Source organism: Conger conger, chromosome 11, assembly GCF_963514075.1.
Source record: "Conger conger chromosome 11, fConCon1.1, whole genome shotgun sequence".
Lineage (NCBI taxonomy): Eukaryota > Metazoa > Chordata > Actinopteri > Anguilliformes > Congridae > Conger > Conger conger.
The window spans coordinates 46,579,312-46,593,461 of record NC_083770.1 but is presented as its reverse complement, the minus strand read 5'-3'; the positions used below and the strand labels follow the sequence as shown (position 1 = coordinate 46,593,461).

The 14,150-nt window shown below is 43.6% G+C and overlaps 1 protein-coding gene across 1 annotated transcript in view; it reads right to left on the bottom strand.

The window, feature by feature from the left end:
• The window catches only part of tacr1a (tachykinin receptor 1a), a 24,298-nt gene extending 17,491 nt beyond the window's left edge, over positions 1-6,807 (bottom strand). Inside the window, exon 1 of the mRNA XM_061260879.1 lies at positions 5,946-6,807. Within this exon, the coding sequence (XP_061116863.1) occupies positions 5,946-6,349 (404 nt within the window). The 5' untranslated portion in view covers positions 6,350-6,807. The remainder of the gene's footprint in view (positions 1-5,945) is intronic.
• Positions 6,808-14,150: the final 7,343 nt, after the last annotated feature.

Here is a 14,150-nt window from a genome sequence, read left to right as displayed (position 1 = left end):
TATCCGGTTATCCACAATATAGCTCAGGTATTCCCTGGATGTAGCTTGCTCCATCCTAGTCGGCTGGAAAGCTTTTATCTTTCAATCAAATGCAGTCGGGTTTTGCTGGCATGCCATAGATGGTCTAGACACCGTCGTTTTCGCCACAACAATGTTTTCTGTGAAGAATAATTTGGTGTCGATGACAGGGGGGTGAGGGTGTGTGTGTGTGTGTGTGTGTGTGTGTGTACACAAGCACGTTTACATGCAAATTGCAATGCAAATTATGTCAAACACTCAAATTATCTCCGCACCTTTCTGCTTCTTTTGTTAGGCTATAATTGCTATTTTTGCATCTTTATTAAAACATTTTTCTCCTGTGCAAAAATAGCAATTAAAGCCAAACAAAAGAAATGAAGAGGTGAGGAGATAATTGATGTGATAGGCGGCCCAGGTTGTTTATGGCCAATTTGCCAGCCTAAATTGGTGCCTTTTATCGCCTCATTTAGAGGCATAGCTTGGTCGATAGGTCGGGAACTGCTGTGAGAGAGGAATACAGTCAGAGGTAAGACTGATCAGAGGTACAATCAGAGGAAAGACTGATGAGAGGTACAGTCAGAGGTAAGACTGATCAGGAGTACAGTCAGAGGTAAGACTGATCAGGAGTACAGTCAGAGGTAAGACTGATCAGGAGTACAGTCAGAGGTAAGACTGATCAGGAGTACAGTCAGAGGTAAGACTGATGAGAGGTACAGTCAGTGGTAAGACTGATCAGAGGTACAATCAGAGGTAAGACTGATCAGAGGTACAATCAGAGGAAAGACTGATGAGAGGTACAGTCAGAGACGGGAGGCTTAGGGGGGGCAGGGGGGCACAGGGTAGGGTGAGTAGCTGTGTGGCAGAGTGGCTCTGTGTCATCTAATGTTCCAAAGATTGGTGGAGATAGAGAGCCGGGGGACGGAACCAACACTTAGAAGAAGAAAAAGTGCTACAATATGAGAGGGAGAGAGAGTGCGTGAGAGATAGAGAGAGTGTGAGAGAGAGGGCGAGCGAGTGTGAGAGATAGAGAGAGTGTGTGTGTGTGTGTGTGTGTGAGAGGGAGAGAGAGTGTGAGAGAGAGGGCGAGCGAGTGTGAGAGAGAGGGCGAGCGAGTGTGAGAGATAGAGAGAGTGTGTGTGTGTGCGTGAGAGGGAGAGAGCGTGTGTGTGAGAGGGAGAGAGTGTGTGAGAGATAGAGAGAGTGTGTGTGTGTGCGTGAGAGGGAGAGAGCGTGTGTGTGAGAGGGAGAGAGTGTGTGAGAGATAGAGAGAGTGTGTGTGTGTGCGTGAGAGAGGGAGAGAGAGTGTGAGAGATAGAGAGTGTGTGTGTGTGTGTGTGAGAGGGAGAGAGTGTGTGTGTGAGAGGGAGAGAGAGTGTGAGAGAGAGGGCGAGAGAGTGTGAGAGATAGAGAGAGTGTGTGTGTGTGTGAGAGGGAGAGAGCGTGTGTGTGAGAGGGAGAGAGTGTGTGAGAGATAGAGAGAGTGTGTGTGTGTGTGCGTGAGAGAGGGAGAGAGAGTGTGAGAGATAGAGAGTGTGTGTGTGTGTGTGTGTGTGTGTGAGAGGGAGAGAGCGTGTGTGTGAGAGGGAGAGAGAGTGCGAGAGATAGAGAGCGTGCGTAGGGAGAGAGGATGAGATTGAGAGGGAGAGAGAGTACGTACGGAGAGAGGGAGAGCGAGCAAGGCTGAGAGGGAGAGGGAGGAGGGTAGGCTGAGAGGGAGAGACACTGAGTCAATGCAGTGTAATGATGAAAGAGATTGTTGAGCCAAGATGAGAGGGGAGAAGAGGCATTTGATACAGGTGAGAATTAAGGACAGTCTTTCTGCACTGATATTACCTATGCCCTACAATATAGACCCACATCACTGACTTCAAGCCCTGCTAACAGTATTCAGTGAGTCCCACAATGTTTGAAAAGTTTGGCTGAACCCCCACCGAACCCCATGATTGGAGATGTACTAGAAGTTCTGGAATTTTGTCTTTGTGACCAGAATTTGATTGGAGCGAAACACAAGGCCTTTTTCGGCGATGTTTTCATCATAACACAACCCCATAACCAAATGACAATCCGTAGACTGGGAATGTTCCCCAAAGTTGTTGAAATATTTACTGTTGGCTGCCCGGGAGTTTAACTCATCGACAGGCCCAGCAAGCAGTCTGGGGCGCTAGGCATTAGGATTCTGTGCAGCTGTTCTGAGAGCTAACAGAGGCTGTAGCAAGGGCTCAAATAACAGAAAGTTACATTCACAACACAGTTAACAGCATTTAGTCCATTTCTGATTAGTTAGCTTTGTCCATTTTCTAGGAAGACAGCAACAGAGCCAATAAAGAATAGCAAAGGTGTTAACTGTAAAATCGAATGTTTAAATTCATATTCCCCCCCCCCGCATCTCCCGGGAGAAGTAAGAAAAAAAAAAACTGAGCAGTGTCATAAATCGCTACGCTCTCTTCCTTAATGTGCGGTCTCTAATACGGGCATGTCAGAAAACAATTATATGTCAGCTCTGAACACTATGAAAATTATCGACTGCGTGCAAAAGCTCAAGGCCCATCACTCACAACCCCATTTCAGCGGAAAGCGGGAAGAACCCAGACACGCATCGGTCGATGTCTGACTGGACATCACCGCCTCATCATTTTAACATGCTCGTACTGCTCCAGCACTGAGGGGCCATTGATTAAGAAACACAAAATGGCCACATCGATGCATCTGCATGCAGGCCGCACGATAAAAATGGGTGGACGACAGATTTCTTACCGCTATTTACGTAGGACCAGACTTTTGAGAGAAGCATTTCTTACTGTGTTTATCAAACCACTATTTACGTAGGACCAGACATTTCAGAGAAGCAACCGAAATTCCCTGTGCATAAGGAGTGTGTGTAGTGTGCTTTTGGTTCATTATTAATCATACATGGTACTTGAATACTTGAATTACTCTACAATACTATATGATTTACACTGCTGCATGTCCTCAGTGTTTGGTGAAATGAGTGGAGACCAGGGAGGGTTGTAACATTGGGTTAGATTTAACACCATCAATTTGACCAATAAGGAATGGAGTTGTGGTAAAGTGTCCAGTACTGTCCAGTCCCATATTTTCTGTTTGAGCAAGAGGTTTGATGGCTCTATGTTAAATATTGAGTGTTTTGAGCAAAATAAAAACTGATTTTGAAGTACAAAAGTAATGATCCTCATCTCATCTATTTTTGTTTTAACAGTCGCAATATTGTAGGTAAAATGGTTTAACATCCATGGCAGTAATAAGCATTTTCTCTAGTCAAATGTCACGTTCAAAGTCATGCTAGTTTCAAACCCAAAACCCACAAGCCAAAATAACTGGTTAAGTAACGGCTGCCCAGGTTCGGGATGATTGTAACACATAATTCTATCAAAAATGATTGTGTTTACCATCTATTTATAACTCAGCATGCCTAGGCAATGGGAGAGAAAAACAGACAGTAGACACAGTAAAACACTGCTGTATGTATGTACATGGGTAGTCAGCTGACACATTCACTCACATGCTCCTGAGCACGCATGCACGCATATTGTTTTGGAAAGATGGTGAACATATCGATGGTGTGTGGCCAAAAATATGGTCTCATCTGAAACTCACTTTCCCATGCACACAATGTGTATCAAGCCATCTAGTCCTTTGATGATTTAAATGTAAAAATCTAGGTTTGAAAGAATAAATACAATGTAAAGTTCACTGTTTCCTTGGGGCAATCATTTCTGTTTTACCCTTGGAATTAAATGTGATACAAGTGAGGACCCTGCTTACTTGTAATCCCATGAAAGAAATGCTTGACATTGATATTCCTCAATTACTACATAAATGTCCAACAGAAGGTCACGTAATTGACAAAGTCCATCTTTTAAAGTAACAAAAAAAAAGTGTATATGATTCACAAAACATACCGTTTGCTCTAAACACCTGTTTCTACCAACAGCCTCGAATAAAACTGAATATTGCTTGAGAAACCAAATCAGCTTGATGCACAAACTGTCCATCAATATATGGGGTGAACAAGTAGGCTAAATGTTTACACAAAATATCTCACAATACAAAAATAAATCGCGCATTATTATAATAGCTAAATTGAGTAAACTACTATTTACAAACAGGTTTGCAGAGATATTACAAAAGGATGGTGAGATGGATATTTGGATATAATAATAATCATTTCAGCTCTGTAAATACAAAATAAAAATGAACACCCAAACTTCTGATGGACAGTAGTGAACTAAAGTAACTCCTGCATTTCAAACAACCCAAATACAGTGACCTCCAGAATTATTTACACCCTCAATAAATATGCTCAAATAATACTGTGAATTGAAAAATAATACAGCTACTGATATACATAAGCTTTGCAAAGCTGCAAAGCTATGTGCTTTATTAATGATTCAATGGAATTTCACAATTATTGTCACCCTGGTTTAATACTGTGTGAAAAACCACTGGCAAACAAAACAGACATGAGTCCTTTCCTGTAATGATAAGGTTAAAGAACACATTTGGAGGGCTTTTTGACCATTCTTCCATGCAGAACTTTTCAGAATCACAGATATCCTGAAATCCCCTCTCATCCAGTCAGACAACAGGTTTTAATGGGATTTAAGTCTGGAGACTGAGATGACCATTGCAGAACATGGATGTTGTTTCACTTAAAAATTTCTGTGTAGATTTTGATGTATGTTTGGAATCATTGTCCTGCTGGACAATCTACCTATGACCAAATCTCAGCTTCCTAGCAGAGACAACCAGATTTTCTGCCAAAATGCCCCAGCCAAAATCATTGTGCCACTGATCTTACATAGCGCCCTTGGACCACTGGCAGCAAAACATCAAATATCTCCGAAACGTCAATGACCCACCTCCATAATGAAAGGAGGTATGATGTGCTTCTCCTTGCATTCCCCTTTTGCCACCAAACATGTCGATGGTGTGTGGCCCAAATGTCCAATTATGTTCTCATCTGAACATGGCACTCGTTTACGGTCATAATTCCAATGATGTTTGACAAACTCTAAATGCTTGGTTTTTATTGTACTCAGTAAGGGCTGTCTTTGTGCCACCATTTCAAAGAGTTAGGTGGTATGTGCCATTTTATGGTTCTTTTTGAGACTTGGTGACCCCCAAGATGCCACCAATCTCTACAATTCTTAAACCATGACCCTTGGGTTCGTTATGGCCTCTTTCACCATGTTCCTCACTGTCTGTGCGAAGACCATGCACTTACGTTCTCTTCTTGGTAAGTTTGCCACTGTTGCATATGTCTTTCAATTTGTATTATTCCTCTTAAAGTGCTAAGTGGTATGTCTACCCGTTTAGGTATTTAGGTATATCTATCTTGCCGGAATTGATAGTTCTTTTCCCATGCTGATGGATGACAAAGGGAATGTGCATGCCTGTTACCTGTTTGTATCACTTCCTGTAACAGACAGTGATAGAATGACACGATATAGTTCATTTTGACTGATATTATCTAAATTCAGTAAAATAGTATTTTCAAATTCACTTTGTTGATTTTATTTACAATAATTTTGAGGCCCATGTTTTTCAGGAAAAAAAAAAGATTAGGCTTACTTAATAAAAAACACTGAAACATGAGTTGCCTGAATGTATTGAAATAAAATCATATAGTTTTCCCATATGTTTGAACATAACACACGGATTATCAACTGTGTTGTTTATTATATGCAGGCTTTTGCCTCATTTTTATTAAGGGTGCCAATAATTCTGGAGCTCACTGTGTGTGACACAGCATACAACTGAATAACGGAACTGAAAATGAAATTTACGAGACAATGAAAATAGCACATGCGGGGAAGACGTAAAAAATGTCAACGGCCAAAAGTGGAACATTTACTGGGAAAAGCCAATTAAAAAGAAAAGGCAGAAATACGCAGTTGGCTGCTCACCTGTCCAGCGCTATAGCTGTCATTGAGTAGATGCTTGCAAAGACTGCCGCTATCGGGAAGAAGTTGTGGAACCGACAGTATACCAGACCGAAGTACCACTCGTTGTGCACTCCATAGGCGAAATTGATAACCGTGTTGAAGGCAGACATAGATGCCTCTGCGAAGGCTAAATTTACCAGAAAATAGTTGGTCACAGTTCTCATCCGCTTGTGCGCTACTATGATCCAGATCACCACGACGTTGCCTACCACGGACACTATAACAATGGTGCTGTAAGCGATCGCCCACAGAACTATCCTCCATGCCGGTTGCACGAACTGGTTCCAATATATGTCCGTGCCGTTGGGCTCCGTGCCATTGGTCCAGTTGCTTGGATTGTCTGTCGTATTGAATAAAGTGTCCATTCTTGTGGTTGCGTGGAGTTCTTGTCAATAGGCAATTAAATATATTGTTTTACAGTATCATCTGCCTTCAGTGCGCATAGATTTATCCGCGCATTAAATCAAACGTTTGCATAATAGTATATATACTATTATACACATCTATCAAAACAACTTTTGATTAAATATATAATAAATATGCTCTACTACGCTCCTAAAGTTCTAAATGGAACCACACTGAGAATAATGGGATTTGCCTTAAAATCCGAAGTGACTGGTTTGGAAAGAAAAAAAAATGATTAAAAAAAATGATAGCCTACGACAAAACGACGATCTAAAAAACGAGTCTGACTTTGGCACCGTTCTTTCATGTGCGAATCTGCGGTGTCCTTTATCTTCGTCCTGCGGCGCAAGTCGAGAGAGAGACCGCAGCAGAGTGAGAGCCCACTGCCCGGGGTTTTCCGCGGACGTCTGGAGCGCTCGTTGACTGACGGACCTGTCCTATCGCCAAGCTCGTGGCGTGTGCCAACCGGAGTCGCACGAGTACTCGCAGAAATAGCCCAGGCGTTCTCTCACGCGCAAGCCGACGTGCGCAAAAACCTTATTAGGTTCGTCAACTAATGAAATTGGCTACCAACCACGTCGGCGTTGTTCCTTTCCTCCGGATTGGTTAAAAATACGAGCGCGAGCCACATGCACAATTGGCGAAATTATTGGTAATACCGTCTCAAGCCATTTGTACCGTTTGTATTGGTAAAACATACAAAAAACTTTTTGTGTTTCGTGAAGTTGCACGCTACGTATTGATATCTGCTGTAGTTTAGGCAGTTTTAGATGACTAGGAGCAAGTGGTCGAAATACCACGTTTAGAGCGCAGTCGAGGGCTTAACTGCGAGTCTTCCCTTCAGAAAAACACTGAACTCTCTCTCTCTCTCTCCCTCTCTCTCAATTAATTTATGTCTTATTGATGGGAGAGGCTGAGGGAGAGCATTCAGATCGGTTTGCATACCACCACACCAAGACACTCACAGTTTTATGAGAAAAGCAAACCTGGGGCCCCTTGCAATCCCAAGGCAAAGCTAACCGATGGACCAAGAAAGAGGCGGAATGCTTAAAAACAATGAGCAGATCGCAAGATAAGCTAAATTCAAGGTAAGAGAAAAATGTGAATCTAATCCTTTTCAGATTTGCAGTAGCAATCCAAGTATGAAATTGGAAATTTTGATTATTCCAGCACATTTCTTATTTTATGAAAAAATAAATATTATACGTTATGTCCAATAATAATAACTATAACCAAAGCATAAACAAACACATGGAACAAACAGCAAAAAAAAAAATATCATTAAGAAATGCAATGAAACCAATAAACCATCAAATAAATGATGAACATCCACACATTAAAACGACCGTGAAGCAATGATGCTTAGGATGGAATAGATAATGTATTGAGTGAGAATCTGAAGGTTTTCGTGCATAAATCAGATATCCTTCTGTCCATCAGCCTGCTCCAGGCAACTGGACGATGCACTGAACCTCGAGAATCTTAAATGTTGTTTCCCGTCACAGGGGGATTTGCAGCGTATCCATGTTTTTCAGGGCAGGGTGGATAAAAACTCATGTTATTATGGACGGAAAAGAGTCTGGATAAAAACTCATGTTATTACGGGAGGAAAAAGAGTCGGGCCTCATAGCTTTGCGATGATAGCAGCCCTGTCCTGACCTCCAGTCGCTCCTGTGAGCACAGTCTGTGCTCCGCACCCAGCCCTGTCTTTCTGTGGCCTATTTCCATCAGCTGGCTGTGCCCACCGAGCTGACGCCGCGCTCCGATACTTACGTGTTTTTGTCAATCACTGCGGCGGGATGACTGACCGCAGCGTGTTGTCTTTTAATACCGCAGAGCAGGCAGTGCGACCTCTCCCTCGTGACGTGCGGTTTGTGCTGGAATTGTTCTTTCCTGAAGCTGTCTGGCAGCCGGAAAGTTTATGTCCTGAGTGTGAGATCATCTGGCCCTGCGTTGGCGCTTGTGGTTTTTCAGGCTGGCCCGGTGGTCGGAGGTGCTGCGTACTTTCCCGCAGGGGATCCAGGGTTTCATTAATGGATGGATATTGACTCCTGTGGTCGCTGCAAGAGCAGATTTATGTGTGTGCTTTGCGTTTGGGAGGAAGGTTTCATGTTGTTGTTCACAGTAGGACTGTAGGATTAAAGGGCTTACGTTGGTTTTATATTGTTGCCCAGATTACAAAGTGTGTTAGTCTGATTTCTCCAAGATCGTGCACATTTATTCATCTGTTGGTTTGTTTATTTATGTATTCATTTATTCATTTTACAACATTATCTGTAGACTGTGACCATGTTTTCTCAGTAGGGATAGTTTCTGCTGCCACCCTGGATCTGAGGACGACAGCTGAACCACGTCATCTACATGACATTAGTCTCTGCTCCAAATATATGGGCTTCACCAGTCCTTCATTCAAGAGCCCAGGGGTGCAGCCCTGTCAGATCAACATTAAAGGTACAATAGGTAAGATTCTTGTGCTAAAACATTGCTACAAAATCCCTTCCTAACATTCAAAAAGGCTCACTGACATGTTGACTCACCCTCTGTCTGTGTTTATAGTCCTTAAATTCGGGTTTGAAAATATGCAGTGGCCAGCACTCTACCAAAACATAATTTAGCTGTACAATAATGAAAGATTATTGGTTGAAAATTGGTTCTAATTGCCGCAGCCAATGCCATTTCCACATCAGCACGTTCACAGAGAAGGGGGAGGGATAAACAGTGTTTGTCGCTTGAGCATGTTTCTTGCTGCAATTCCTCTCTTGACCTTTCAAAGTCCTAAATTGCCTATAGTACCTTTAAACAGTGTGTTTAGGGACCTCCTTTAGAGTGTGGCTTCAGTGTTACAGCATTGTATATTCTGTCAAGTCCTCAACTGTTCCGGGCCGCAGGCCCACAGTCTTAGTAAGTGTGTTCATTCCCCAGTTATGTCACCGCTTTGCTGGTGCGGTAATATTAATTCAAAGTTTGCAGTTTGTACCAGCCTGTACAGTGCTGTACTGTAACAATGAAGACAAACTAGCCACAGATGGATGAACGGTTAGGATGCTGCCAGTTTTCCAGCTTGTGGAGGGCACTTTAGTCACATTTTGTACAGAAGTGATTCTGTCCCAGGGTCCAATATACCAAAGAAAAACACTGGCACAATTTTTTGTGTAGAAATATTACATACTTTTTAACATGTAAATCACCATAATGCAATTAAATTAACTGGGCTTCTGCCCATGTATGCTTCACGGCATTTGGGAAAAACTACTCGCTATCTCCATCTAGTGGTCACTTGCTACTAATTTCAGCGCAACATAGAATGTTTAAACGTAAGCGTTATACTGCTAAAACATGCAGGAAATATGGTTTACATTTTTTAATTCCATGTATTTTTTTCTTGAAGAGAATCTGTATGTTCTTTGGCCTGAACACAAGCAGAACTTGGCACGGTAAGGCATCTGTCTTTGTCCATTTTGTTTTCCAGAAACCATGCTGAATGAATCTGCTCATTTAAAAATTGAACATAAACGCACAGGGACATTATGTGGCGATAACCAAGGGAAATCTCGGTTTGCTGTAGTGTCTGGCTGGGCAACACTGTTCCTAAGTGTCAGAACTAAGGCATCATATCTAGGGATACAGGTACATACAAGGCTGGCAGACCAGAAGTTTACATATAACTGCTGTTGATGTTGATGTCTATAATTCACACCACTGGTGTCTAGTTTTCAGTGAACAGGGAATAGGTTGAATTAATGAAAGTTAAATCCCCAAGCATAATCCCTTTCACAAGAACAATAGAGGCTGCATGCGTTACATGGGTCTCCAGTGAGAATCCCTGCCTTTCTTTTCTTTTGAGATGTGACTGGAATTGATCAAATGCACAGAGCAAATGTCCCTTTGTCCTGAGGCTGCCACTGCGGTCAAGCTTTCTGATAAATAAATTATGAAAAGCCACACACTCAACTGGGGCGCTGAATCCTACATTAAATACTGAATCGATAAGATCCAGAACAGCACTCCCACTCAGATTTTTTTTAAAATGTTCACACAGCTTCCTGGTGCCTCATAGTTCAGTTGCGATATCGCCTAGTAACTGCGCGGCCTGTAGCGTACTGGTTAAAGTACATGACTGGGACCCGCAAGGTTGGCGGTTCGATCTCCGGTGTAGCCACAATAACATCCGCACAGCCGTTTGGCCCTTGAGCGAGGCCCTTAACCCTGCATTGCTCCAGAGGAGGATTGTCTCCTGCTCAGTCTCATCAACTGTAAGACACTTTGGACATGTAATGACATGTAATGTAATGTAATGAGTCTGCACCATTTTGTGCATCTCATGTTGGAGAATTGTTGTTCTCACCTGTGGTTTACCAAGTGATAATTGTGAAATACTGTGCAAGCAGTGTGGAATTAACAGTGCGGAATTACAGAGCAACATTCATTATTTAACCTGTTATTGCTTTGCTATTAAACAGAAAGATGTAACTCTTTGATCCAAGAGGGCTTCTTTGTTAGTAATAAGCCCTGGGGGCTATTCTGCAATGTTAATGCAGACATATCAATGTGCATACTAGGAAAAGTTCCATATATTCTGTGTCATTGGGAAATGTTGGGGTATAATGCATGGATATAGATTTTTTTGAAATCCATGCCTTTCATCGGCTGTAGCTTTATGAATGGATTTCTACATCACAAGCATTAATTCTACATGATGCATTCATTCCACACTGGTTTAAGGTTTTGCAGTACAACACAATTGTTTCACAGTGCATCCTACATTTGCGGCCAGCAGTTCCAATCCAACATGTGATCATTATCTAATGCAGAGATTACAGAGAGGCCATAATGTTTTCAAACAGTGTGGCCAGCGGTCCTTCCATGGCAGAAGAGTTGAATAAGTAAGTAAGTAAATAAGTAAGTACATTTTTATTTCTTTAGCACCTTTGCTTCACAGGATCAAAAATACATAAAAGAACAGTCAATAAAACCAACAAATCACAAATAACAGGACATGAAACAAACGGAACTACATCCACAAAAACGGCTAGACAAACGCCTGTCTGAAGAGATGAGACACAGTCCGGTGGAAGAGTATTCCACAATTTAGGAGCCACCGATTCGAAGGCTCGGTCACCTTTAGTTTTGAGCCCTGATCAGAAGACCTCAGAGACCTGCTGGCAACATATGGGTGGAGTAGATCACGAAGGTAAGCAGGTGCCTGACCATGGAGGGCTCTATATGTGATGACAAGAACCTCGAACTGGATCCTGAAATTGACAGGTAGCCAGTGTAAGGAGACCAAGATAGGAGCGATATGACACGACCTCCCTGAATGTGTGTGGCTGCAGCATGTCGTCTTGAATTTGCAAAAGCTTTCCATTTAGAGTGAGCTGAAACTCTCACAATCGCACCTCGATGGCCAGTCAGCTGGTTAACTAACCTACATTCACACAGTTCCTATTGGCAGGCTCGGGATAACACATCAAAGCTCTGCACCGTTACAAATGTGCTTAGTCCCAGTTGAGCCCCCTCAAGCATTTTTGCACATTTTTGCATAGGCGTCATTTTCCACGACAGGCCTGGGTGACGTGTCCTCCCAATACCTGAGGAAGCCTTATCAGCCCCCTGCAGGTTAGGCCCCCCGCACTGAAACTGGGCCAGATGGGCGGGTTCCTGGCCCTTCTCCTCAAACAGAAATCCATCCATCCATTATCTTAACCCGCTTATCCTGAACAGGGGCTGGAGCCTATCCCAGCATACATTGGGGCGTAAAGGCAGGAATACACCCTGGACAGGTCGCCAGTCTATCGCAGGGCACACACACACTCATACCCACAGGCAATTTAGACTCTCAAATCAGCCTGACCTGCATGTCTTTGGACTGTGGGAGGAAACCGGAGTACCCGGAGGAAACCCACATGAACACGGGGAGAACATGCAAACTCAACACAGAGAGGCCCCGGCCGACAGGGATCCAAACCCAGGACCTCCTTGCTGTGAGGCGGCAGTGCTACCCACTGCACCATCCATGCCACCTCAAACAGAAATATTAAAGGCAAACTTTTCCCCTCCTCATAAACTACAACCAAACACAAACATGGTGCGAGAAAAACATGGTCTGAATCACTCGATGTTGATATTGCCATTCTGCCCATGAAATTATCTGTGGTAGCCCACTTTGAATGCAGCTAACTGCATCTAGTTTTGGCAATGAAGTTTGAACGTCTTCAACGTTTCTAACGGGCTGCTGAGCCAGATTGATACATGCGATTTTCATCTTTTTGGTGTCGTAGATGCTGCTGGATGCCGTGGATTGGATATTGCTGTGGATTGGATATTGACTGTGCATTGCCCCCTGTGGCTAGCTTTTGAGTGTTTTGAGAAGAGTGAAATTCAAAGAGGTGACAGGAGGACTTTATTGTAAGATAATTATTAGCAAGCTAGGTTACACAACGTGCAGTTTTACGCTGAGGCAATGCTTGTAGCCAGGTGGCCAGCATCCATCTCTTCGCCCACTGATCGTGTCAGGAAATCTGTAATAACACAGTCTACGCATTGTATATGGCTGATAAGTTGCTTTTCCATAAGATTAAGTTCAGAAGTCACTGCAGTGCTATTGCATGTCGAATCACGCATAGGCTACGCAGTAGGCTACGCACGATGACTTCTCCCGCCAAAAAGTGCCGCGTTCTGCCCTTGACGTCAAATATTTATGTCAAGTGCGCCGTGTGTTGTATCTGCCTTTATTGAACAACTCAAGCTCTTCCCTATGAAGTAACGGAGGTAATAAAAGTCTCCTGTTTTCTTAGCACCCACATGTATTGACCTAGGTCCCGCACAGTGCCATTAGAGACAGTTCCTGGCACGGTCACTGATCACATAGAGATTTAAACAGGGGGCACACTGCCAGCAGGTTGCTAACTGGAGGTTGGAAAGTAAGTGTCCCTTTAGACCTTGGTTCGAGGTAAATGGTTTGCATAAATATAGCGCCTTTATCCAAAGCGCTGTACACCCATTCATACACAAACTCATACACACACCAATGGCGATTGGCTGCCATGCAAGGCACCAACCAGCTCGTCAGGAGCATTTAGGGGTTAGGTGTCTTTTTAGGTATCTTGCTTACGGACACACCCAGGGCAGGATCGAACCGGCAACCCTCCAACAGCCAGACAACCCTCTTACCGCCTGAGCCAATGAGACGACTGCTCTTACCGCCTGAGCCAATGAGACGACTGCTTTTACCGCCTGAGCCAATGAGACGACTCCTCTTACCGCCTGAGCCAATGAGACGACTGCTCTTACCGCCTGAGCCAATGAGACGACTGCTCTTACCGCCTGAGCCAATGAGACGACTGCTCTTACCGCCTGAGCCAATGAGACGACTGCTTTTACCGCCTGAGCCAATGAGACGACTCCTCTTACCGCCTGAGCCAATGAGACGACTGCTCTTACTGCCTGAGCCAATGAGACGACTGCTCTTACCGCCTGAGCCAATGAGACGACTGCTCTTACTGCCTGAGCCAATGACACGACTGCTCTTACCGCTTGAGCCAACGTCTTCGCGGTGTTTTGTGGTTGCTCAAATGAGAAGAACGCTGTGTATGGGGTGTGGGGCTCTAGCTGGCACCTCAGGGGCTTTCAAAAATATGCTAATTCAGAGGCTTCTGTTTGGACAGTGTTCTGCTAAAAAAAACAACAGGAGTTAACTGGAATGTCACGTTCGTCTTCTCAGCCCAAGGCACTGTCTCAGTCTTGCTTTGTTCACGATCAGTT